The sequence below is a fragment of the Salvelinus namaycush genome, chromosome 5 (genome assembly GCF_016432855.1).
Source record: "Salvelinus namaycush isolate Seneca chromosome 5, SaNama_1.0, whole genome shotgun sequence".
Lineage (NCBI taxonomy): Eukaryota > Metazoa > Chordata > Actinopteri > Salmoniformes > Salmonidae > Salvelinus > Salvelinus namaycush.
In genome coordinates this window covers 65211057-65238655 of record NC_052311.1, presented here as the reverse complement: position 1 = coordinate 65238655, position 27599 = coordinate 65211057, and the positions used below count along the sequence as shown (strand labels likewise).

General features: G+C 44.3%; 3 protein-coding genes across 8 annotated transcripts; 1 reads left to right on the top strand and 2 right to left on the bottom strand.

Moving 5' to 3' along the window:
- Positions 1–357: 357 nt before the first annotated feature.
- LOC120047272 (dual specificity protein kinase CLK2-like) lies at positions 358–10581 on the bottom strand. Its single transcript, XM_038992800.1, has 12 exons — positions 10482–10581; positions 9183–9199; positions 6195–6285; positions 5945–6011; positions 5731–5847; positions 5429–5595; positions 4627–4721; positions 3189–3318; positions 3027–3109; positions 2516–2595; positions 2292–2382; positions 358–534 (listed from the first exon to the last, which is right to left on the bottom strand). The coding sequence occupies exons 1-12, from the start codon at positions 10579–10581 to the stop codon at positions 358–360; spliced, it is 1215 nt and encodes a 404-aa protein (XP_038848728.1).
- Positions 10196–19833, bottom strand: LOC120048747 (KH homology domain-containing protein 4-like). Of its 6 annotated transcripts, none has more exons than XM_038994934.1 (14): positions 19643–19833; positions 17711–17903; positions 17375–17503; positions 17083–17162; positions 16872–16924; positions 16597–16748; positions 15687–15898; positions 15436–15496; positions 15212–15269; positions 14909–15123; positions 13505–13648; positions 12433–12548; positions 12131–12222; positions 10196–11165 (listed from the first exon to the last, which is right to left on the bottom strand). In XM_038994934.1, the coding sequence occupies exons 1-14, from the start codon at positions 19669–19671 to the stop codon at positions 10894–10896; spliced, it is 1806 nt and encodes a 601-aa protein (XP_038850862.1). In that variant the 5' UTR covers positions 19672–19833; the 3' UTR covers positions 10196–10893. The 6 variants fall into 6 exon arrangements, with proteins under 6 accessions (XP_038850862.1, XP_038850864.1, XP_038850863.1 ...); XM_038994936.1 differs by having other exon boundaries at positions 10196–11147; XM_038994935.1 differs by having other exon boundaries at positions 12131–12219.
- A 742-nt stretch (positions 19834–20575) lies between these two features.
- LOC120047738 (Fc receptor-like A) lies at positions 20576–27226 on the top strand. The gene is made up of 4 exons (XM_038993294.1): positions 20576–21225; positions 26229–26567; positions 26729–26821; positions 26916–27226. Exons 1-4 carry the CDS (start codon positions 21081–21083, stop codon positions 26987–26989), a joined length of 651 nt encoding a protein of 216 aa, XP_038849222.1. The 5' UTR covers positions 20576–21080; the 3' UTR covers positions 26990–27226.
- The last annotated feature ends 373 nt before the right edge of the window (positions 27227–27599 follow it).

Genomic DNA, 27599 nt, shown 5'->3' with positions numbered 1-27599 from the left:
GGAGCGAAATGAGTGGAATGGTATCAAATACATCAAACACCTGGTTTGATGCCATTCCATTCAATCCGTTCCAGCCATTATTATGAGCCTGTCCTCCCCTCAGCAGCCTCCACTGAATCAAACCCTAAAGGGAAGTGACAGACTCTCTCTCCATTCCATTTTTTATGTTAAAGGTGGAGAAGGATACATTTGCCCCAGACACTGAGGTCAGATTATCCTATTTCCCTCATAATGCACAGGGATTCCGGACACCAATTTGTCACAAAGCACGACTTCCTGACACATTACAACGGCACGTTGTATGACATGGTCGGGCTGTCCTTCCTTGCATCCATGTCAAGGGTTAAAGGTCAGGGGTCATCGGCAGATGTTCCGGGTGCTCTCCCAGGCCTTGCTGCCCCTACGGAGTGGTAGGAAGAAGGTATGGCAGAGGGCGGAGGAGAGAGAGAGGCGTTTGGAGGGCTCGTACTCCAGCATCTTCTCCAACAGGTCAAAGAACTGATGATGCTCCTTAGCTTCTGATAACCGGTATCTCTGAAATAGAGAGAGAGAAAGAGAGAGAGAGAGAAAGAGAGAGGGAGAGAGAGAGAGAGAGAGAGAGAGAGAGAGAGAGAGAGAGACAGAGAGAGAGAGAGAGAAAGAGAGAGGGAGGGAGGGAGGGAGGGAGGGAGGGAGAGAGAGAGAGAGAGAGAGAGAGAGAGAGAGAGAGAGAGAGAGAGAGAGAGAGAGAGAGAGAGAGAGAGAGAGAGAGAGAGAGAGAGAGAGAGAGAGAGAGAGAGAGAGAGAGAGAGAGAGAGAGAGAGAGAGAGAGAGAGAGAGAGAGAGAGAGAGAGAGAGAGAGAGAGAGAGAGAGGGAGGAGGGGTTCAGTTATCACAAAGACATCAATAAGGACGTCTTTTCTCTGAAGTTATCCAAGGTATCTATGTACAGTCTCAGGTTAGAGGGTATCTTCAGGTGTCAAGTATCTAAGGCATCTACACTACCATTCAAAAGTTTGGGGTCACTTAGAAATGTCCTTGTTTTTGAAAGAAAAGCACATTTTTTGTCCATTAAAATAACATCAAATTGATCAGAAATACAGTGTTGACATTGTTAACGTTGTAAATGACTATTGTAGCTGGACACGGCTGTGTCAAGAGTCTGTGTGCAGCAGGTAGGACGGAGTTAGGCGCAGGACACAGAACTGAGTAACAACGTACTTTACTCGGAAAATCACAAACAAATTCCATACAGGGAAAAATATTCCAGCTCGACACAACAGAGTGACTACTTAACAAAGAACAAACACGCACAAAACCATGTGGGAACCAGAGGGTTAAATAGGGAATAAATTATAACGTAATGGAAACCAGGTGTGTACAATCAAGACAAAACAAATGGAAAAAGAAATGTAGATTGGTGGCGGCTAGAAAGCCGGTGACGTCGACCACCGAACGCCACCCGAACAAGGAGAGGCACCAACTTCGGCGGAAGTCGTGACAGGCTGATTTTTGATGGAATATCTACATAGACGTACAGAGGCCCAATATCAGCAACTATCACTCTTGTGTTCCAATGGCACGTTGTGTTAGCTAATCCAAGTTTATCATTTTAAAAGGCTACTTGATCATTAGAAAACCCTTTTGCAATTATGTTAACACAGCTGAAAATTGTAGTGCTGATTAAAGAAGCAATAAAACTGACCAGTTGAGTATCTGGAGCATCAGCAGCATCAGCCTCAAAATGGCCAGAAACAAAGACCTTTCTTTTGAAACTCGTCAGTCTATTGTTCTGAGAAATGAAGGCTATTCCATGCGAGAAATTGCCAAGAAACTGAAGATCTTGTACAATGCTGTGTACTACTCCCTTCACAGAACAGCACAAACTGGCTCTAACCAGAATAGAAAGAGGAGTGGGAGGCCCCGGTGCACAACTGAGCAAGAGGACAAGTACATTAGAGTGCCTAGTTTGAGAAACAAATGCCTCACAAGTCCTCAACTGGCAGATTAATTAAATAGTACCCACAAAACACCAGTCTCAACATCAACAGTGAAGAGGTGACTCTGGAATGCTGGCCTTCTAGGCAGAGTTGCAAAGAAAAAAACATATCTCAGACTGGCCAATAAAAATAAAAGATTAAGATGGGCAAAAAAACACAGACACTGGTCAGAGGAACTCTGCCTAGAAGGCCAGCATCCCGGAGTCGCCTCCTCACTGTTGACGTTGAGACTGGTGTCTTTAGGTGTCAAGTATCTAAGGCTTTACCAGTCCAGTCTCAGGTTAGAGCGTCTTTATCTCAGGGGTAACTTACCCATAGAGGTTTAATGTGGTCTTTGACGTATCGTCCTGCCTTGGAGCTATCGTTCCAGTCCAGACGCCTGCAGTGAAAATACTTCTGCTTCCTGAAAGGGCAAATCAGACAAAGTGTATACTATGTGTGTCTGTGAGGAGTGTGTATGTGTGTCTATAAGGAGTGTGTATGTGTGTCTATGAGGAGTGTGTATGTGTGTGTGTGTAACTGTCATCATGTGTTACCTGGTCTTGCAGATCATCGTAGAGGGGAGAGGTCCCCGTACTCTCTCCATCATGGCCAGGTGCTCCTGGTTGTCATGGGTCTGAGACAAACACAAACACTGGTCAGCAGAAGCTATGAACTCCCAACTTGGTTCACTTTCACTTGTATCACACAAACAACAAACACACACACAGTCTTTTGTAACTAACATTGTGGGGACACACAATTCAGTCCCATTCAACATCCTGTTTTCCCTAACTCCTAACCCTTAACCGTAACTCTAACCCTTACACTAACCCCAAAACCTAACCTTAACACTAACCTTAATCCTAACCCTAGCTCATAACCCTAAAACTAACCCTAACTCCTAACCCTAACCCTAACCCTAAACCCCTGAGAAATAGCATTTGACCTTGTGGGGACTAACAAAATGTCCCCAGTTGGTCAAATTTTTATTTGTTTACTATTCTTGTAGGGACTTCTGGTCCCCACAAGTATAGTTAAACACGTCCACACACAAACACACAGTACCTGATATAGGGTGAAGCCTTCATAGTACTCAAACAGGATGCAGCCGATACTCCAGACATCACACAGATGACTCCAGCCCAGCTCTGAGTTGGAACAGTAACAAATGTTCAGCTAGCCAATAGTCCAAGATTAGAGTGTGTGAGTGTGATGTCTGTATGTTACCCAGAATAACTTCAGGAGCACGGTAGTGGTGTGTAGATATGATGGTGCTGTGGTGTTCGTGGTCAAACGTGGCACTGCCAAAAACCACCAGCCTTACTGTTGTATCCTTCACTTTCCTCTCATCCCGCTTCTGAGAGAGCGAGAGAAATAGTGGTGGGGGGGACAGAGAGAGAGAGAGGGGGGGAGAAAGAAGATGACTATCCTCCGTCCTCTCTCCTCCGCCCTCTATCCTCCGACCCTCTATCCTCCGCCCACTCTCCTCCGCCCTCTATCCTCCGTCCTCTATCCTCCGCCCACTCTCCTCCGTCCTCCCTCCTCGGTCCTCTCTCCTCCGCCCTCTATCCTCCGTCCTCTATCCTCCACCCTCTATCCTCCGTCCTCTCTCCTCCGTCCTCTCTCCTCCGTCCTCTCTCCTCCGTCCTCTCTCCTCCGTCCTCTATCCTCCGCACACTCTCCTCCGCCCTCTATCCTCCGCCCTCTATCCTCCGTCCTCTATCCTCCGCCCACTCTCCTCCGTTCTCTCTCCTCGGTCCCCTCTCCTCCGTCCTCTCTCCTCCGTCCTCTATCCTTCGCCCTCTATCCTCCGTCCTCTATCCTCCGCCCTCTATCCTCCGCCCTCTATCCTCCGTCCTCTATCCTCCGTCCTCTATCCTCCGCCCTCTATCCTCCGCCCTCTATCCTCCGCCCTCTCTCCTCCGCCCTCTATCCTCCGCCCTCTATCCTCCGTCCTCTATCCTCCGTCCTCTCTCGCCTCATTTTGAAAAAGGTAAAAGTGAATCTAGGTTAATCGGCATGGAGAGTGACCGTGGAGGAAAATGTGCTTGGTTGAAATGAGACGTTCCTTCTCCACTCATCAGGTATATTACGTTTACAGGGGTGAATCCCAAAATACATTTTTAAAGTGATCAAAACAAATTAAGATGCAAAACGTTTTATGGTTAAAACAATACGTAGCATATTGTTTTTAAAGTGTGCATGTTTTTCTCCTCTGACAAAACCAAATCTGATTCAAATGGGGTGTGGTATATTTCAAATGGGGTGTGATATATTTAAAATGGGGTGTGGTATATTTCAAAGGGGGTGTGGTATATTTAAAATGGGGTGTGGTATATTTCAAAGGGGGTGTGGTATATTTCAAATGGGGTGTGGTATATTTCAAATGGGGTGTGGCAGATGTCAAAACTTCTGCAGTAGGATACTGTAGACATGAGTGTCCTCAATGAAAAGTGGCTATCGAGGAGGGGACGACACTCTTCCGTTTGCCTACTAATAAATTGACACACTCCTCGACCCCTTATCGGTTTCCGGGTCCCAGATGAGAGAGGACGGAGGAGAGAGGACAGAGGACGGTCTTTTGCCCAAAGGAGAAACCCCCAGATACAGCGTAGGTAAAGAAGAGAGTGAAGAAGGAAGGATAAAGCCCTCCCCCCCCCCTCACCTTCTCAGCGTTGTAAGTGATGGTGTAGTCAGAGTTGACAAACAGGATGTTCTCAGGTTTGAGGTCAGTGTGGGTCAGCTTGTTGATATGGAGAACTGCAGAGGGAAACAGATAAACCATGCATCCATCATGATAATACCTGGACAGCCAAGGTGACACTGCCCAGCGTTGCACTTGCTGCCCATAGGAGTTCCTCCACAGTATGTAGTAGACCAGCGGTATTCAACTCTGACCCTACGAGGTCCGGAGCCTGCTGCTTTTATGTTTTACCTTATAATGAATTGCTCTAAATCAGTCTCTGATTAGAGGGGAACAATGAAAAAAGCAGTGGAACTGGCTTTGAGGCCCAGAGTTAAGATTCAGGCTAGTAGACTGAGCTACATCAATGAACCAGCGCCCTCTTCTGGTCAAAGAGACCATTACCAGACACCAAACAATCCCTGGTAAGTAATGTCATCGTCTATGGAAGTAGTCATCACCAACACTGGTTCTGGAGAGCTACCAGCATGCATATGGGCATACATATACAGTGGGGAGAACAAGTATTTGATACACTGCCGATTTTGCAGGTTTTCCTACTTACAAAGCATGTAGAGGTCTGTAATTTATATCATAGGTACACTTCAACTGTGAGAGACGGAATCTAAAACAAAAATCCAGAAAATCACATTGTTTGATTTTTAAGTAATTAATTTGCATTTTATTGCATGACATAAGTATTTGATACATCAGAAAAGCAGAACTTAATATTTGGTACAGAAACCTTTGTTTGCAATTACAGAGATCAGTGTGACACACTCACAGTTGACGGCGAAGCAGATCTGGTAGGCCATCTGGCGGATGTGATCCATACAGTATGGCAGGAAGTTGTTCTCCTTCAGGAAGTCAAAAGTGCTGAGGGCTAGCAGCTCCATAGAGATACACACATGACCATGGTAGTCAAACCAGTCCAGCATCTGAACACATTGACTGAGAGAGAGCGAGAGACAGACAGATAGAGAGAAGGGGGGGGGCGGGAAGAAAGAAATGAGAAGTAAAGAGAAAGCCACAGAAGGTGAGGGAAACAACTTCTCAAACTTTCTACTGGTTCATCAGACTCCTTACTGTTTGTTGTGTGGGTCTTTCTCGTTGATTTTCTCCAGGACATTGATCTCCAGTTTAGCAGCTTGTCTGTACTTCTCCATGTTCTTAATGATCTTCAGAGCTACACGTGCCCCAGCCCTGAGAGAGACAGAGAGAATAGCTAGCTAACAACCAGCACACGCTCCACCTGATGCTCTACGAGTGTCCATGCGTATTTTATAAATGCCTCTCATACCTGCGCCGGTCCACACACCTCACCACCTTCCCAAAGGTGCCCTCTCCCAACAGACTGATAACCTCATCTGATGGGGAAGACGAAGAGATGGAGGCATGGGGATTCAATTAAAGACTGGGAAGTAGAGGAGTCTCTTTCTGAGAGGGCTCGAAAACATTCACCTATCCTGTCTTTTCAATATGTGAAGACTAGAGGATAGTGGGAGAGATAGAGGGAGTGACTAGTAGATGAGAAGGTAAACATAGCCTACACCTCTCTTGTAGAACGTCTCCATTCTGGTAGGCCAGGTGACCATCGTCAGGGGCCTTCTCGTTCTTCCCTGGCTCCTCACTGCTGCTCCTCTAGGGGTCAGAGGTCAGGGGTCAGGGGTTTAGAGGAGGGGACAACAGGGCAAAAGTCGTCAGCATAGTTGGACTGAGCCTCTCAATAACACACACACAGCTGACATAACAGCTGCTTAATAATCTAAAATGCTTGTAAGCTGAGGACTAGTGTTGCAAGCCCCCGATGATGTTATCCAATTCCACAGGCTCCTCCTAACTCCCTTTAAGAAAACAGTCCATTCCTGATGAATGTAATGACTTGGGACTGCCACCTGGAGCAAGTAACTGGTGAAGTGAACTGCACTTAAACAGAGTATGCACTAGTGGACTACATCACTAGTGGACTATGTTATCTGTACATACAGTAGAGTGGAGCCCTAAACCCTCGCCCTGTCCTGTCCTGGTGTTAAGGGCCTAAATGAGAAATGTCAAGTGACTGGCTGGCCTGCATGGAACAGCTCTGTGACTATTTCCATCTACATTCTAAGACTGTTATTAATATCAGAACATCACAAGGAGAAAGAGTGCTGAGAGAAAGAGAGAGCGAGAGAGAAAGAGAGAGAGTGCTGAGCGGGCAACGTTCCCTGACTTAGAGGGTGGCTTACAGACTGAATGAACACACACACAGACTATCTCTCTCTCTGAGTTGTGGTAGAGAGGCAGAACACAGGTAGAGAGTGAAGAGTTGCCAGGAATAAAACTGCGCTGTATCAAACTTCACAAAACACAACTAAATGAATTCAAACACTAAGAAAAGGGCAGTGAACATATGAACAGTGCATAGCAGAGGAAAGGAGGGGATGGGAGAGGATGGGAGAGAGAAGGAAAGGAAAGGAGAGGATGGGAGAGAGAAGGAAAGGAAAGGAGAGGATGGGAGAGGATGGGAGAGAGAAGGAAAGGAAAGGAGAGGATGGGAGAGAGAAGGAAAGGAAAGGAGAGGATGGGAGAGAGAAGGAAAGGAAAGGAGAAAATGTAAGAGAGAAGCAGACAAGGAGGAAGAGGAGGGAAGATGCAGATGGGTACTCACAGAGGCAGAGGCAGATACAGTCCAGAAAGCTCTTATACACAGAGTACAACTCTGTCTTCCCCATAACTCAGAACAGAGAGAGAGAGAATTAAGAAGATAAGGGAAAAAGAGGGGAGAGGAAGATACAGGGTAGGTAAAGAAGACAGTGAAGAAGGATAAAGCCCACAAACAGTGAAACAGGAAAAGGAAAGATGACAGAAGAGAGGAGACAGAAACTAATGACAGAGCAAAAAGGAGTGCAGAGGAAGACAGAACAGACAAAGTAAACAGAGGGAAGAGAAAACAGAAAAAAGAAAAAGACAGTGGCAGAGAAGAGACAAAAGTAAGAGTGAAGTAAGAATGAAACAAGATGAGAGAAAAATACAGATTAGATGAACCGATGAAGACAGAACAGAGAAGCAAAGAGACAGACAGATAAGGAGAAAGTAGATAGGGAAGGAGAAGTATGAGAAGGATACAGGAGATTGAGAGAGAAGAGGGAGTTGAGACGGACACTAATAATAACCTTTGGTCACACCCCCCAGGGAAAGTCCTGAGACCAGAATTAAGATGTGGAGTGTGTGTGAGTGTACGAGGGGCATATTTAGTTTCCCTCCCTGACACTCCTGTCACCTCCTTAACCCCCGCACTCTGGCATAGTGCTTTTCTACACCTGTCCTCTGTGTATGCTGTTGAAGAAAAACTTGTTCCAGGGATCAGGCAGAGCTCATTTTCATGTTAAGATTTTATTCAAGCAATTGCAAGGAAGTTAACTCTCCGGATATACCAGGGAGGAACTTAAACATGTACAAATTACCCAGTCATCTATATTCTTCACCTACACAAAGAACTGCTTTCAACGTGGCGCCGTCATAGGATGCTACCTTTCCAACAAGTCAGTTTGTCAAATTTCTGCACTGCTAGAGCTGCCCCGGTCAACTGTAAGTGCTGTTATTGTGAAGTGGAAACGTCTAGAAGCAACAACAGCTCAGCTGCAAAGTGGTAGGCCACACAAGCTGACAGAACGGGACTGCCGAGTGCTGAAGGGTGTAGCGCGTAAAAAGTCTCTGCCCTCAGTTTCAACACTCCCTACTGAGTTCCAAACTGCCATGTAGTGCATCTCTTCACTACAAGCACAACTTCTGAAACTTTTTTTAGGAATAATGTTTACAAGCACGACTAGACCCATCTCTAAGCTTTACACCAAACCAAGTGGTTGGGCTGCTGTTGGGCTGACACAAACTCAGGATTGTACCTTTAAAGTTTGCTTACTGTGTTTGGTGATACTGATCTGGCCTGTATGTCAGTTAGTAGATGGATAGGTGTAGCAGAATAATATGGGAGCAGTATAGCTTTAATAGGCTAAATGGGCTTCTAGTGTTGTCATTAAGCAGAGAAAGAATGAAGTGCTTGAAATTGTCAGTTAAACTGACTGTGGATCTGGACAGTTATTTAATTCTGTCTGTAGTTACATACAATAAATACATTATCACTCTAACCCCCAACGCTGACCCTTTGCCTTCCACCCAAACTACTGAGCTGAATAACATTCATCTATATCATAGTAAATACAGTCAAACGTCAACAGAACAGAAGCCGTTAAGTCATTTTATTTTACCGTCAATGTTTCATGAAATGTTATAAGAACAGATTGGACTTTTTATTACAGCTTTTGTGGTGTTCATCTCACATAGGAAAGAGCAGGAAGCCACTGAAGGAGCTGTGTTTATTTGAATCATCATAGATCGTTTAGCCTGATGGGAGACGCATGTAGACCAAGTCCCCCTCCTCCAGTTCTAGAGTCCCAGAATTGGAGAGATACTGTCCCCTTCCGTGACTATTGTACTGTCCATTCCACATTATACCCTGGTCATTCTTGAACAAACCGAAGTCCATGTACTCCTCTCACTGGAGCACTGAAGACACCTGCATCAGAGGAAAAACAGAGAGATCAACACAGTCAGTCTCTCAAAGCCACCAGACACTGGAGCAGCCTGTTAGTGATGTTGGACTCAGTGTCTGTATCTGGTCCCAATGGACATGTGTGTTCATACATGTAGACGGGTGTGTAAGCAAGCAGTAGGCTACCTGTAGCTGCTTGAGCTGAAATTACAAATATAGAAACAATTTTGAGAACCTGTTCCTTGTCTGATTTGGACCAAATATAATCAAATCCTCTTCACATAATGTATTTTTTAATCTCTACATTACCTGTATTCTGTCTTCAGCTCCTCCACCTGGCTCTCACTCTGGCCTGCAATTCTACAATATCATACAAAGAAACTGTTGAAGAATTCAACACACCACTACTCTGCTGATTACAGTAATCACATTAGATACAGCTGTCTTACTTTACCTGTGTTGTCTTTTCAGTTCAGTCACCTTGTTCTTGTGTTACTGCAGTTCAGTATTAGTGATACTCAGCTCCACTCTCTACTCCACCACCAGGTTCCTCTGCTCAGTCCAGATGCAAGGCTGGGTGGTCAACTATTCAGCATCACTCTCCTTGCTCTTTCCTCCTTCACTGTGACCCTGTTCAGTGATATCTTTCTCTGTCCCCTCCACTCTCCCCCTGAGCTCATGTCCCAGACAGACAGTACAGCAACACCAGCAGATCTACAACACCCCTCATTCTGAAACAATGTCTCTTCAGAACTAATGTAGTCTACTGGGCTCAGTCCCCTTCTTTATACACACTGGTGTTGTTGACCCAATACATGGAAATTGAACAGGTGTCCTCATGTAATATTTTGAGAACATGGAATGTGTGATATAACAGAACAGGTAAAGATGATTTCTTGGCAGTTGATTCAGATTGTGGGTTGTTTAAGACCATGGGAGATTCACACCTGCTAGTCAGTTAAACCACCCATTTTCTCTCTATTGCATGATATGTCAAACCAGTCTTGAAATAAACTCATACACAGAGATAATGCTAATTTATTCCACAAAAGCATTAGAACAGTTGAGTCAATTGCATTTTCTAAAAGTCCAACGAGCATGTTTGTATGATCTGTACTCAATGAAGGAAGAGGGAGATTTGATTAAGATTTGGACCAAAAATAGAAAATGGGGATGGGGGAAATATATTTTTTAACAAAGAAATCATTTAGAATGCATTGAAATCTCTTCTACCTCAGTGCTTTCCTACACTAGTAAAACCAGGAGTGGACACATTCCAAATCAACCAGAAACAGGCCACTATTACCCTCCATTAGTGTCTGTTCCTCAGCTGTCTCTCCTATACAGAGTTCAGAGTACACTTGAATCTGTGTGGAAGTCTGGGGCATCTTGCTGCTTGTCACCATGTATCCAGTCCGTCAGTCTCCTGGTTGTGCCTGGTTGGCCGGTTGAGTCTGTTCTCTTTGTATCAGCCAGCCGGTCTGTTTAGTCCATTTTACAGACTCTGCTTTACTGCTGAGCGCATGGCAAAACTGTTTTAACGAAATCTAAGTCATCACAAAATAAATTCTATCAAGTAGAGGAGCAGGTAGGAGTGATGGTTCAGGGGAAAGGGGAAGAGGGGGGACTGGGGCTCAGTTTGGGGTGTAAAACATCATTATGGAACCCTCCAAAAGGCCCTAGGAGTCAGGGGAGGGAGTATGTTTAATACTCCTGTGTTATGGGGCCATCCAGAAGGGCATGGGCTGCTGTGACTGTGCCTGCTGTGTTTTGGCACGTTGGGGAGGCGGAGGGGGGCAGCGGTACCCCAGAGTCCAGCCCGAGGATGATGTGGGGGTGGAGTGGGTCGCCCCAGCGATGTTACCATGGTTACCTGCCCCCAATGTTTTGGGGGTGGAGTGGTCCTCCTCTTCGTCCGAGGAGTCACCAGCGTACGCCACGAGCCCCGTCTTCATCCTCTTCACTGAGGGATCTGAGAGAGATGGAAAAACTGTGGGAGAAAGAGGAAGGAATGAGGGAGAAAGGAGAGGGGTGCAGGAGAGAGAGAGGGGAGACATACACACAGAGAGAGAAAGAACACAACCAAAGACCAGCACAAAGGTTTCAAAAACAACAGTTGGAAGTCAATTGTTTACCAACAGATAGGGAGAGAAAGTTAATAGATTGCATTGTGTTTGGCAGCAGGGGTGAGTTAGGTAGAGGGGTATGGGTCAGCAGCGGCAGTCATTGGTCGGTGGGGAGCGGCAGCGTTAGGGCCGTCCAATCACGATGCAGGACAGCGCCACAGGAGAAGAGCCCCACCCCCATCCGGCATCCCACCCAGAGAGACATGGAAGAGAAGAAAAACACAGAGAAAGAACACAAAAAAGAGAGAGTCTTGTTAGTGAGGGAGTCACACACGGGCACAGACACTCCTGTCTGATGACGTCATCAGAAAGGGACGGGCAGCGAGGGGACAGCACCAGCTAGACAGAGAGGGGGACTCCCAATCTGAAATCCATCCCTAGACACCTCCTAGATGTCACATGAGATGCCAGGTGGTAATTATTATTATGGTAATAAATCAGCCTTACTCTTCTACAGGCCAATTGTAATGGTCTACATATTGCTTACACCTATAAAATCCTCTCAGACCTACACAGTGCCTAGGGATAGGGGTTGACTTAGGATCAACGACAGATTTACCTGAGGCAGTGGGGGATCGAAGCTTTGCCCAGTTCTTGATTCTGAACTGACTGACTTTCAAAGCAGAACTTATCGATGAACACTATGCCTGTCTGATGTAATCTGCTATAACCTGTTCTGTCACCTGTGAGAACAGCATGTCTGCATGCAAAATGCTATTTGACTCGGACTACTGACAGCCAAGAGGCCGGGGGGGTGGGCAGCGTGCTTTATGGCTGAGAGGCCATGGATGGGGAGGGGTCAGGGGGTTACATGGGGTGGGGCCCTTACCCAGGGGGCCTTGCAGCGGCCTCCTCTCCTCCATCTTGGGTGTCATGCCTCCGTTCATCGGAATAGGTGGTGGAGGCATCAGCTGCCTACTGCTGGAGAGAAAGAGAGGGAGAGAGGGAGGAGGGAAGGAGAGAGAGAGGGATGGAGGGAAGGAGAGAGAGAGGGATAGAGGGAAGGAGAGGAGTCAGTGTTGCACAACATCAATCACAAGCAAACACAAGCCTGCACACACGGTGTGTCCAGCATCTGGGATGAAGGACACTGTTTTAAAGGAGAGCGACTCGTCGCCCCCCATCCCGTACCTGTCCCTCTCCCTCGGCTGCCCGGAGGAACTCGGTGGCGGGGGTCCTGAAGCCTCTGGGCCGGGGCTGCCCACAGGGAAGCCTGCACCTAAATTAGTCATATGAATGGGTCCATGCTATGAGCAAAAAAACACAGGCGCATTAGCACACATCCTCCCCTAAATCACTATTATTAATAGTAGGCCTACAAGCATATAGTTATCTAAACTATTGAATGGAACTGAACTGCAAAGTTAGTATTCCAAAACGTTTTCCTTTTCACTACACCTTATTTAAGCAGCTGAGAATAAAACTATTATTTTAAGTTTATGCATGCTGTGATTGCACAAAACCCGAAAATAGGAATGTATTAAAGTAAGATATCTTTAAATCAAGAGGACACATTTAAATTCGGCCTGTGACGACACTAGTATTGCGATATTGTTTCCATGGCAAAAATTAAAACAGGAAGCAGACCAAACTCTTTGGTCCTTTAAAAACCTGCTGTATGCAAAACATGATGTGTCATAGCTTGGAAAATAAATCAAATGACTCTGGGTGACAACGTAACGATGATTGTTTCCAACATTAGGGCCGTTTTCCTAAAGTTCATCCATTTCATGTTTTGTTTCCTTGCCATGATACTTACTGGTATCGTACCTGCACTAATTTCAATATATTGAAGTACATTTAATGATTATCCAACAATACCTCTTCAGAATCTCCATAATCTGAAAGTTCTATAAATCCAATAATACATGGACTCAGATAATAACAGCTATGGTTACAATGCTTTTCAATGAACGTCATAAGATCTACTAGGGAAAAAACAAGTTGACACTGAACAGAGACACTTAGACCCATTCAATCTCACTCACTCAAGCAAACCTTTCCTATAGAATGCAGACAGGGACTCACAGAATTACAGACAAGAGACAGTGAGAATCATAATGAATTCAGTCTAACAGAAAGAGGAACAGATATCAGATACATGGACAGAAGATAAGAAAAGACAGGAAGACAACAGAGGCAGAAGGGACAGACTGGACAAAGGCAGCACATAAGGTGGAAGAATAAAATAATGGTAAATTACCTGGTATCCCAGCAGACCGCTGTCCCTCTCGTCTGGCACCTCCTCGGTGAAGCGTCTTTTCTGCGGTGGATTGGCTGAGACTACGGGAGGCGGAGCTTTGGGCGGAACTGGAGCAGCGGGTGGGAAAGGAGAAGGTGGGAGAGTCTGGGGACAAAATAAACAACTTGGATGCAATGCATGTTGAATACATCATATATACAGCCTATCAAGTGTGAAGCCCAGGAGTGTGAAGGTGAACGGAAAGGCTCTGGAGCAACGAACCGCCCTTGCTGTCTCTGCCTGGCCGGTTCCCCTCTCTCCACTGGGATTCTCTGCCTCTAACCCTATTACATGGGCTGAGTCACTGGCTTACTGGTGCTCTTTCATGCCGTCCCTAGGAGGGGTGCGTCACTTGAGTGGGTTGAGTCACTGACGTGATCTTCCTGTCTGGGTTGGCGCCCCCCCTTGGGTTGTGCCGTGGCGGAGATCTTTGTGGGCTATACTCGGCCTTGTCTCAGGCTGGTAAGTTGGTGGTTGAAGATATCCCTCTAGTGGTGTGGGGGCTGTGCTTTGGCAAAGTGGGTGGGTTTATATCCTTCCTGTTTGGCCCTGTCCGGGGGTATCATCGGATGGGGCCACAGTGTCTCCTGACCCCTCCTGTCTCAGCCTCCAGTAGTTTATGTGTCGGGGGGCTAGGGTCAGTTTGTTATATCTGGAGTACTTCTCCTGTCTTATCCAGTGTCCTGTGTGAATTTAAGTATGCTCTCTCTAATTCTCTCGGAGGACCTGAGGCCTAGGACCATGCCTCAGGACGACCTGGCATGATGACTCCTTGCTGTCCCCAGTCCACCTGGCCGTGCTGCTGCTCCAGTTTCAACTGTTCTGCCTGCGGCTATGGAACCCTGACCTGTTCACGGGACGTGCTACCTGTCCCAGACCTGCTGTTTTCAATTCTCTAGAGACAGCAGGAGCGGTAGAGATACTCTTAATGATCGGCTATGAAAAGCCAACTGACATTTACTCCTGAGGTGCTGACTTGCTGCACCCTCGACAACTACTGTGATTATTATTATTTGACCATGCTGGTCATTTATGAACATTTGAACATCTCGGCCATGTTCTGTTATAATCTCCACCCGGCACAGCCAGAAGAGGACTGGCCACCCCTCATAGCCTGGTTCCTCTCTAGGTTTCTTCCTAGGTTTTGGCCTTTCTAGGGAGTTTTTCCTAGCCACCGTGCTTCTACACCTGCATTGCTTGCTGTTTGGGGTTTTAGGCTGGGTTTCTGTACAGCACTCGAGATATTAGCTGATGTACGAAGGGCTATATAAATAGTTTTACAACTAGTTCATAGCTCGGATGTAATAGTCTCAATGTACTGTATTACAGGTCCATACAAGTCTAAATCTGATTGACCAGTCTTACCTGTGGTAAACTGACAGGTGCAGGGGGGAGGGCGTACCGGTTGGGAGGGGGGAGACCGGCAGGCACCCCAGGGGGAATGGGAGGGGGGACAGCGTAGGGGGGAGGAATGGGCTGAGGGGGAGGTACAGGGAGGGGGTAGCTGGGCTGGTACCCCGCTGGGGGGTAGTAAGGGGGCTGGGGGGGCATCCCGTTGGCCATGGGGGGATGCATAAAGCCTGGAGGAGGAGAGGAAGAGGAACATGTCAGTACATGTTGACACATTGTAGAGGCTGTAAAAGAGAAAGAAAGCCAGAGAGTCTGTACCGGGAGTAGGCATCATGACACTCATCTGGTTGAGGAAGACAGAATACTCTGCATGAACCTGGAGGGAAGAGAGAACAGTCAGAGATCCACATGGCAAACAGAGCTCAGTTACATAATACAATGCACTTCACATGGGACAGCTTGAAACAGGGTTTAAGTGAAAGTAGAGCAGTGTACAGAGAACAAAGAACAGAGTGCCAGTCAGTAAACCATTAGACACTCACCGTCTGCAGCAGGTTGTCACACAGGGTCTTAGCTGCAGCAAGGCCCTCTGGTTTGGGATGACTGGGGAAGAGAGGAGTTAATGTGTGCCTGGTGTCTAAGCTCTGTGTCTCTGAGCTAATACAAATGAACATGGACTTTACTCCCCCAGACTATCCATTAATACTGCTATTTACCTGATGTAGATGTACATGAGTTCAAGACCCTCTCTGAGTTGATACAGATGAACACGAGTCTAGTCCATGAGACTTACCTGATGTAGATGTACATCGGTTCGAAGGCCTCTCGCCCAGAGGCGGGCTCCAGACAGCCTGATCCCTTCCCCCTGAGGAAGACCTTGGCCCCAGTCTCACCCTGGATGTGCTGCAGGTAGGAGCTGCCTGGCCCTTCCACCCTCTCCTTCACTGAGAAGCCCTGGATTGCATGCTCCAGACCCACAAACAACTTTTCCTGCACATAGTGCATCTGAAAGGATATGAATGTGAGTCTTCAAGATTCATCAATGACATTGACACTCATAAAATAACATTGACACACACACTGAGCGACAATCACACACACAAACTCAGTTTTCTTATTAGTGCTGGCCATCAGCTAATCAGCCGGTTACAGACTCATTTTCAGCCACCTACTTTTTCCACTTCCTATTAACTAGGCTACTTTCATTTAAACGTTTCAATTCACTAGTCCGCCGTGCCTCCTCTGGATAGAATGAACGATATGCATCTTCTAGCGATCTATTGATAGAATAGGTGCCCGTCAGTCACAAAGCGAGCGATGACAGGGAAACGCAATGTGCTGTCTGTCCCGCCTCCCGGTACAATTTGTGTGCACTGTGGTTGGTTGCAGTCTAATTTCTTTACACAGAGGAAGGAGAGAGCATGATGCTAGTGAATTTGCACGCCCCACGCAGCGGACGGACGCGGTAATGCCCCACGTAGCGCGCGTACGCGGTAACGCCCCACGTAGCGCGCGTACGCGGTAACGCCCCACGTAGCGCACGAACGCGGTAACGCCCCACGTAGCGGACACAGTATAGTCCTGAATATATAAGCCTAGGCCATACCCCAAACAACTAATTCATTCATTTTTAGTAAATTAAAATAGCTGGCTACTTTTTCTATTTGGCTGGCCACTATGTACTTGTGGAAAACACTGCTTACCCCCGACTGGAAGTGTGGTCTGTGATGGTGGTTGATGGGGGGCTGGGATTTGTGTTGCTGGTAGACTGGGACTGTGGCTCCGGTTCCGCTGTAGGAGGTGGCCGCCTTCACCACTCCGTTAGTGATGATCTCCTTGATGCGGTTCACAGCTCCTGGAGAGGGAGATTGGATCGTCACAACATAGAAACTCAGGAAAGAAGGACCCTGGTGATCCTGATGTTCAGAAATGGTGATAATCTTAATCAAATTAGGTGAGTAAATAGAGGTGTACTGACTGTCGACAAGCTCCCTGGTCTGGCCCTGGACGTGGAGATAGAGGGGTCGGTCCCTGACGACAGAGAGAGAAGCAGTCGGTCAGTAGCCTAAGACTTGGTTGTATGATGCAATCAGACAACAGATCCACTTGTATGTATGGAGAAAAGTAAATACCAGTAACCGCCTTGGTAGATCAGTGTGGTAATAAAGAAGGTGTGAAGCAGGACTCACCCTTGTGGAGCCTTGTACTTCTCCACTGCTGCCATGTATCGCCCCCTGGTGGACACAGCAGCACCGCTCACTTTGCTGATCTTCACACAATAGGATGAAGAAGAACCTGGTCATTTACTGTCCTCAAGTGAGACACTTTCTGTCCCATACTTGTTTACATGACACTGATCCAGTCTGTACATGTGCGTGTCACACAGAGAAAGAGCTGGGTAAACATAGCAGTAAATTTGACTGTTGACCAGATTGATCAATCAATGGGTCTAAAGATCATAATGATGTCATGGACTCTGACCTCGTCCTGTGTCTGTCCGCGGGTCAACAGGTTCCGGCAGGGGAGAGGAACGTCGTTGATCTCCACCTCCGCCACCACCAGGTCATCCTTCGCTTTCATAGGAGGCTGGGGCTTCCCTACACCCACAACCTGGTGATGACAAAGATTAATTTTTATGTACTGCGTGCTAACATTTACAACAATATCTCTAAAAAAGAGAGAGATTAAGAGCGAGGGGATTACAGAATTTGGAGGCGAGAGAGGGACAGACAACGAAGACAGAGAGAAGCCAGATTACAGGTGAGAGACTGAAAGCGTTTCTAATGTTTTCAGTGTAAGAGGTTTCCTGACCCTTACCTTGTCTGGGGGTCCAAATGGTCCAGATGGTCCTATCTGGGAGGGCTTGAGCTTGCCCTTGGCTACCAGCATGGCGTTGATCTTAGCTGCCACAGCAGCTGCAGCGTCCAGAGCCCCTGTAGGAGCCGCCTCCGCCTCCCCCATCTGGTCTGAACCAGGACCTGGGCCCGGCTGGTCCCATTTACTACGGCGACTGAGGAACAAAGAGGGGAGCGGGGTGGGGGAACAGAGAGAGGGGGGAGGGGTAGTGAAAGAGAAAGGCAGGGGAGATAGGGAGGGAGAGAAAGAGGGCAATGGTAAGTGGAAGGGATGGGAGAAGCAGAAAGAGAATGGAGGGCAGTGCAAAAGCAGCAATCACAAGGCCTCTCCCCACCCGTTTCTGTAAAAAGCTGGAGGGATGGATGCTGGAGAAACGTAGGCCTAACAACTCTCGGACAGAGCTATGGATGCAAAAACTGACCATCTATGATATAACAATTATAGTTTTAACCATTTGAGGCTATACAGTGTTTGTTTACATATACTTTTTGTTTTACTCCCATGTCATAAAAAAAAGAAATATATTTGGGGTTCTGATGGTGTATGTCAGTTGAGCAAAACGTTTTGGGTGACCAACCAATTTCACGTTAGTTATATGCCTCCCGAGTGGCGCAGCAGTCTAAGGCACTGCATCGCAGTGTTGCGGCGTCACTACAGCCTGGGGTTCCATCCCAGGCGGTGTCACAACCGGCCGTGACCTGGAGTCCAATAGGGCGGCACAAAAATGTCCCAGCGTCGTCTGGGTTAGAGAGTTAGAGGGTTTGGCCGCGGGGGCTTTACTTGGCTCATCGCACTCTAGCGACTGCTTGTGGTGGGCCAGGCACCTGCAGGCTGACTTCAGTTGTCAGTTGAACAGTGTTTCCGCCAACACATTGGTGTGGCTGGCTTCCGGGTTAAACGAGCAGGTGTTAAGAAGCGCAGTTTGGCGGGTCATGTTTCGGAGGACACATGACTTGACCTTCGCCTCTCCCGAGTCCGTTGGGGAGTTGCGATGAGATAAGATCGTAATATCACAAAATTGTGGGGGAAATTACACAAAAAAAGTATGTTAGTTATAGATTTGTCTTTGAAAGCAAATCTAAGAAGCAGTATATCATTTTTATGTGGCTATTTCTATGCTTCCCATTCTTAAGTTTTGTTTTTGTGTCTTTTACATTTGGTTTTATACACCAGCTTCAAACACAATATTTTTGGTTATGGAAAATATATTTCACAGCGGTTTAGATGGTACAATGATTCTCTACACTGTACCTGCTTGTTTTGTCAAACTGAAATTAGGAGAACTAAATTACTACAATCAGGAAATCATTATTTATAAGTTTAAAAAAAAATGGATGTAGCAACTGCAGGTTGCACCTTAAATGACCACATCAATTACAGGGTTCAGAGGTCGTAGGCTAACGTTAGCTAGCTAACAAGTTAGTTTAGTCTTTGCCATCTAACGTTACAATTAATGTTAACTTTGTGGATTGAATTAATGTTGTTGACTTGCTAACGTTAGCTAGCTAGTTATCCAACAGTTTGTTCACGTCGCTGTGCTTAACGTTAGTTAACTAGCTACTAGCAACCATACGTAGTTAGCTACTGTAATTTACCAAAACAACAGTTAGCGAGCTAACTAATAGATAGCTAGGTAACCAACTCACATCGATTTAAAAATAATAATAAACGTATCACCCAACGGCGCTCTTAGCTGGCTACATAACAAACCACTTTCTAAACTGGGCAGCGACAGCTAGCTAGCTACACCGTTGGCTACTAAGCATACCTCACGTAGCTAGCTACAAGCACTCCGCCATTACAAATTAACTAGCTAGCTTTGTGCTGCTCAGTCAGTGTTGAGCAAGTCTGCGGTAAAATGCACCGTGATAACGCAACGTTCTTTCAACTCACCCGCCGTTTTGCGTTCCACCAAATGACATCAATCTTCTATTTGGTTGAATTTCTCTTTGAATAAAAACACTAACACTACTGACTCCGCCAGACTTTCAATATAGCTTGTCCAGACAGTGGAGTAACTTACTGCAAGAGCTTTCAATCTATGCGATATCGCTCCCACTTCCTGTTTTTTGGGGAAAGGACCGGTGCTGTGTTGAATTTTGCTTCCCTCACAGATTATTTTCTTCAATCATGTGCGACGCTAGGGGACGCAGTGAGCAGCTCGAGCTGAGCAGGCCGCGTTTTACCGGGTGATGCAGTCCTGTGGCTGCCTGCTATCATCGTTTTCCTGCCACCCCCAGGTGAGTGTTGCGGATATGAATCAGATTAATGTCGGTTCAGTTTTCCCAAATGAAACCCCACAGCACACAGCTTGGTCTACGTGAAAATGTAGGACCAGACATTTTACAAGCAGGGTGCTCAGGTGATGATGCCAGAGCCAGGTAAACTATGGTTGTTAGCCAGGTAAATTATGGTTGTTGTCAACACGTGGTGTTGTGTCTCTGTGTTTAAAACAATAACATTGCCCCAATTGCAGCTTATTGCATGTGTAAAATGTATTGTTGTCAACTTTTTTCAATGTGTGTGGTCCTTTGTGGACCGTTTAATTAGCCTAACTGTTTCAGTAAACTGATTTCCCCTCCTTATTTACCATGATTCACTGAATAGCTCAGGAATGTCTCTCCTTCCTGTACTTTGTAAGTAGGCTATCAGCCAAGTTTAACCTTTTTTAATCCCCTTGGCAATTAGATCATGGATCTGCAGGCTAAAATTAAATACCCAGTGCCACATAGGCTTAGCCTAATTGTAACGCTTATGTCTGAGTTTGGGTTATCAGGTCATATGCCTTATTATGCATAATGTCTATTATGTTCTAGTTTTGAGTACACTGGTGGTCTATCCATCATCAGGTGAGTATCATTTTAATACCACACACTCTTCATTTTTATACCATGAATTATATTCAAGTTCTAGGCTACTGCTTCTAGGCTACTGCATGTGTTCACAGAGGTTCTACTGATGCCCACTCTGACTGTGGAGCCTTCAGGATGACAGTTGTACACTGAGGACACAGTCACCTTGGCATGTCAGTTACCTGGCCACTCTGGGCTGGGCTGGCAGTTCTACTGGCACAAAGACAGGTGTGACCTCTGGCTCCCTCTTTATGTTGCTTCTCTGATCGTGTATATTGGATGTCGGGAGGTGTGATAGATTTCAGTTCAATCTTATAGAATGTGGGTGTTAGGCTACTTGTTGTATCCATCACTCCCTGAGTGATGATAGTAAAACATGGCACTGAATAACTGTGTACAGGAACTGGAATGTACTAACAAGTGGAACGAACTAATGCTCATAACACTATATTAGGCAGGACACTGGCCCTGTGGAGCAGATGTGGGGCAGAGTTGGAGGTGGGGCGGTCTACCAACTGTGGCGTGCCTCTGTCACACACACAGGCCAGTACTGGTGCAGAGCAGGGAGAGGACAGCCAGTCTTCTACATCCAATACAGCCAGGCAGTCTCTGTTAATGTCATTGGTGAGTGAGGAGAGTAGCACATGAGTAATGGTTGTCTTGCATGTGGTGTCATGCACTTTTTCATAGATTACTTGACAAGCCCCACTCGTTACTCTAGCTCTTGTCAGTGACAATTTGAATATATTTCACTTCTCTACTTCTTTTTTTTTTTTTTTTTTTGGGGGGTGGATCAGCTTAATATTGCGGAAAGAATGTTGCTTCCAATGTAATTGTCTGCATCATTTCCAATCCCCCATATTTTTTTGGGTAAATATATATATCCATTTACGTATGCATACATATACACATATATACATACACATACCTACATAGACATACATACTTTTTTAAAGAGTATACCTTTATTATTATTCCCCGCAAACCCTACCACCGATCCCCCAATTGGAGTAAACTGATAAACATTTCTGTTTTTACCTTCAATTTATACATCTTATACACATTTTACAGACACAGTCTACTTTATAATAGTTCTCTCTTGTTTGTTCTTAGTCCTTCCTCTATTTCTGTTGTCCATCCAGTTTGATTTCCACTTGTAACTGTGCTATTTCACAATAGCTCCGCACCTATACACATTTCACAGATCCCGTATGCCCTACATTGTTTATCTTGTTATTAGTCCCACCCTTCAGCTCCACTCAACCTTTCCCATCTATCTTCCAACATCATCCATTTCGGATTTTTATTTGCCATATATTTTTCAACTGTGCTGTGATGCTTCACAAAAGATTTGAATCTTCCTATTCTCATAGCTTCCACGGATTGTAAATTAAAAATAAACATTTTTGCTAAAATAATTATTATATTATTGATTGATTGACTATGGCTTTTCAAATCCCCCAGTATTGCTATCTGTAGCGTTAGTTCTACGCAAATGTTGCAATTCTTCAACCATTCCTGGACCTGTGACCAAAAACGAGCTACATGCGGACAATACCAAAATAAATGGTCTAATGACTCTGCCTCCTCACAGCAGAATCTACAGAGCTGGGAAGATTGTATCCCCCATATATATAACATTCTATTAGTTGCAAGAATTTTGTACAATAATTTAAATTGAAAAATTCGAAGTTTTGAATCCGGCGTTGTTTTGCGTATCAATTCATACACCATGTGCCATGGAATGGGTACATCGAAAATCTCTTCCCAACTATTTTGCAATTTATATGGCACAGCTGTAAGTTTTTTGGTCCTTAAATGAAATTGGTATATGTTTTTATTTATCACACTTTTCTTTAACCATTTATGTTCTTTAATATAAGGCCGACATACAAGTTCCTTACTTTTATCCCCTTCCACCTGCCTCTTCCATTTTTGTGGTAATGCTGCAATTAATTGGTTGTAATTTTGGGTAGAGCAGACATTTCCATATGTCTGTGTTAGCTGCATGTGTGACATTACTCCACCAGTCCTATTTATGATATCATTCACAAAAATTATACCTTTTTTAAACATTTCTTCGATAAATACAGTTTTTTTTATCAATTACTATATTTGAATTTAACCACAAGATTTGTTGTACTATTTGTTCCGTCCTTTCAGGTGGATTAAACTGAAATTGCAACCAACTTTCTAAGGCTTGCTTAAAAAATAAAGATATTTTGGAGATTATTTCCTTTTCAAGCAACCGAAAGTGAGCAGGTGTAATCTGAATAAAGGGAAAAAGGCCCTTCTTGAACATAGGATGAGACATTCGTACCAATCTACTAGAGAACCAGTTTGGATTTAAGTATAACTTTTGTATGACTGATGCCTTTAGTGAGAGGTCTAATGCTTTAATATTTAATAATTTCTGCCCTCCGAATTCATATTCGTTATATAAATAGGCCCTTTTAATTTTATCTGGCTTGCCGTTCCAAATAAAATTGAATATTTTTTGTTCATATAATTTAAAAAGCAGGTCACTAGGTGTAGGCAAAACCATAAGCAAATAGGTAAACTGTGATATGATTAAAGAGTTAATCAGGGTGATTTTCCCACAAATAGACAGGTATTTTCCTTTCCATGGTAGCAAGATCTTATCTATTTTTGCTAACTTTCTATAAAAATTTATTGGAGTGAGATCATTTCTTTCTTTTGGGATTTGTATACAGAGTATGTCCACATCACCGTCAGACCATTTAATTGGTAAACTACATGGCAATGTAAAATGTGTATTTTTTAGTGATCCAATACGTAATATGGTACATTTATCATAATTTGGTTTTAATCCAGAGAGGATAGCGAATGTATCTAGATCCTCTAAGAGGCCGTGGAGAGATTCTAGTTGTGGTTTTAAAAGAAAACATGAATCATCAGCGTACAATGACACCTTAGTTTTTAGGCCCTGGATTTCTAATCCCTTAATATTAATGTTTGATCTAATTTTAACAGCTAACATTTCGATGGCAATAATAAATAGATATGCCGATAGTGGACAACCTTGTTTTACTCCTCTAGATAGTTTAAAACTTTCTGAGATGTAGCCATTATTTACTATTTTACACCTAGGGTTACTATACATAATTTTTACCCATTTTATAAGAGATTCCCCAAAATTGAAATATTCTAGGCATTTATATATAAACTCCAGTCGTACTTTATCAAAAGCCTTTTCAAAATCAGCTATGAAAACCAGGCCTGGTGTCCCCGATATTTCATAGTGTTCTATTGTTTCCAGTACTTGCCTTATATTATCTCCAATGTATCGTCCATGTAAAAAACCTGTCTGATTAGGATGAATAATATCTGACAAAACTTTTTTTATTCTATGCGCCAAGCATTTTGCTAGGATTTTTGCATCACAACACTGAAGTGTAAGAGGTCTCCAATTTTTTAAATGGACTGGATCTTTATATATACCACTTGGGTCCTGTTTCAGTAATAATGATATCACACCTTCTTGTTGCGTGTCTGATAATCTATCATTTATATAGGAGTGGTTAAAACAAGCTAATAATGGTCCTTTGAGTATATCAAAAAAATGTTTGTATACTTCCACTGGTATGCCATCCAGTCCTGGAGTTTTCCCATCCTTAAAGGCCCCAATTGCATCAAGTAGTTCCTCCTCTGTAATTAGGCCTTCACATGAGTCTTTCTGTACAGATGTTAATTTTACATTATTATTAGGGGAAAAATCCATACAATTAGTTTCAGTTAGTGGAGATGGAGGAGCCTGAAACGAAAATATATTCTTAAAGTACTTTACTTCCTCTTTCAAAATATCATTTGGTGAATCATGCGTGACTCCATCATTTGTAACAAGTTTTAATACGTTTTTTTTGGTAGCATTTCTATATTGAAGATTGAAAAAGAATTTGGTGCATTTTTCCCCATATTCCATCCAGTTCGCTTTATTTTTGTAATATATTACACTGGATCTTTCTTGAATAAGTTCCTCCATTTCTTTTTGTTTTTCCTCTAACTTATTCTGTGCCTCTATGGTACCGTTTTTATTGTTATCTAACTGTACTGTTAGTCCTTCAATTTCCTTTGTTAATTTGGACTCTTTTGATCGAAATTGCTTTTGTTTTATAGATGAGTACTGAATTGCATGGCCTCTAAAGCCACACTTAAAAGTGTCCCATACAATATGGGGATCTGCTGTACCTATGTTATGTCTAAAAAAGTCAGTTATAAATTCTTCTGTCCTAGTTCTAAACAATTTATCATCTAGTAGGCTTTGATTAAATTTCCAATATCCTCGCCCACGTGGAAATTCTGTAAGAGTAATATATATGCCAATTATGTGATGGTCCGACCGCATTCTGTCCCCTATCAAACACTTTTTAACTTTTGGTGCCAGAGAGAATGATATAAGAAAGTAGTCAAGGCGACTAGCTTGATTAAGCCTCCGCCATGTATATCTCACTAGGTCAGGGTATTTAAGTCTCCATATATCCACTAATTCCAATATATCCATGACATTCCTGATTTCCTTAAGTGCCTGAGGGTGATAGTTTGTAGTGTGATTTCCTTTCCGGTCCATAGAGGTATTTAAGACCGTATTAAAATCTCCCACTATAATAATAGAGTCTAGTGTTGCTTGTAGAGTTGATACATTCTTATATATATTGTCAAAGAAGCTTGGATCATCATTATTCGGACCGTATAGGTTAATAAGCCATATATGTTTATTGTCCAATAACATATTTAAAATAATCCATCTACCTTGAGGATCTGTTTGGACAAGTTGCACATTTGGATCAAAGTTATTATTAATTAAAACCATCACCCCTTTTGAATTTCTTTGCCCATGGGAGAAATATATTTCGCCCCCCCAGTTCTTTTTCCACAAAACTTCATCTAAAACTGTCGAATGGGTTTCCTGTAAACAGTAGATATTATAATCCTTCTCTTTTAGCCAGGTAAATACTGATCGTCTTTTCTTATTATCTGCTAAGCCATTACAATTGTAACTGGCTATACTTATTTCACCACTTACCATAATGAGACACACCTTTCAATTATTTTTATCAAAATATATGTTTGTAAACGTCCTATTAAAAAGTAACATAATGATTGAGTGTCTATATAGTTGTACCATGACATTTGCATCTCCACTAAGCAAACCTCCAATTGGTCCCCACTATTCCACCCGCCAAAAGCCCCCATCTCGAGTTGGGTTGTCATCCCAATGACCGGCAGACCACCCCCGACCCCCCGCATCGCACAGCCCCGGACCGACTGGGATCCATCCTTCGAAAAGTGCACACAGCGCCATCCACCGAACCGAAGCAGATCCATTGCCAAATGCATTTCCATCGCCCTCACCTCTATTTTTATTACATATTGCTGTGAATCATCCTCTATAGTCCCTAACATCTTTTACTTCTTCCTTCGCAACAGTTGTGGGATACACACATACACCCACACACATTCAGCCCTTACCCCCACACAACCATAAGCTCACCCTCTCAACAATTGCACCATCCCAGAGCCCAACTCAAACTTCTCTACTTCTTTGCAATCTATATTTTTCTCAACTTCCTCCTCTAATCAATCTGTGTAATCAATATCCTCTCCAGAGCTCTTCACATCAGTGACTTTGTCAGCATCTCCTTCGACCGTGGTCAAAGAGGGCGGGGCTTTCAACCTCACCTGTGAGGCCCAGCTTAGCAACTGCAAACTGAGCCAACATCATGGTAACCACAGTCTACATAGTCACCCTGATCCTGACTGTAACTGGACCACAGTGATTGTAACATTCTCCTTCCTGAGGGACGGCTGGCCAGTGGCCAGGGACTCTGTCAGTGGGATGTACAGCGTAGCGAAGGCTTCTAGCTGTCACATGGGGACCTACAGCTGTGTGGCCAGAGCAGGCAGGGCCAGGAGGAGCAGCCAGGAAATCAGCATCACACTAGACAGTGAGTTCATACTATATCACCTGAACGTTTAGTTTACCAATTGCCATAGGTTTTCATTCCTCATTGCTGGTCTGAAATCATATTCATTATTCTGGTGTCAAAACTGCCACTCTTTACCATTCACTTTGTATCCTGATCTCTCTCATTCTGCCTTCATCCAGACCTGTCTCTGATACTGGTCACCTGCTTTGGCACCTTCCTGATCCTCTCCGTGGCTCCATTGGCATTTTTTGTGAGACTATACGCGATGAGATGTAAGTGGCAGCATAGTGGATCTTAGTCTGACTCTTGAGTCTCTGGGACTGAGTCAGTTCAACACCTATCTCTTCTCTTTGTGTGACCATGCAGTGTGGCAGCTCAGAGGCAGAGGACAAGGAGAATTGCAGTGCAATGAGTGCAGTACAATACAGGGACCAAAATGAGAGGGAGGACCGGTGAGACGTGCTGTGAGAACTCATGTAGCACACATGGCACACATTAGTGCACAGGTGTAGGATCTTAATTTGATCACCCTGTTGCATGTTTTTTACTCAAAAGATTAAAACAGATGTTTTATTGTAATCTTGCAGATGTATCTGGACCCAGCTGACTTGAGAAACTTTCTATCATTTATTACAAAATTGGAGTGTAGAATAATAAACTTATCATTATTTGGAGAATTTTGACCAAAGAATGTTTTTGTTTTATTTTCACCACAATGTGGCACTCAAATAATACATTGATTCAACACTGCAACATGCCTGTATTGTCAAATAGACCCAACTCTTTTCTCATAACAGGTTCCATATTTTTTTAAAGAAATAACTGCCCACCACCAGTTGATTAAAAGTGAGTGTGAGTGAATCTCAACAGTGTAAAGCAAGCTATAATATGTTTGCCCTTATGTTCCATTTATTGGTGAATTGTTAGACTTAAAGGGTTGTATGATGAATGAGCCAAGATCTGAGAATTGCATTCTGTCTCCATATGAACTCACAAAAAAAGAAACGTCCCTTTTTCAGAACCCCGTCTTTCAAAGATAATTCGTAAAAA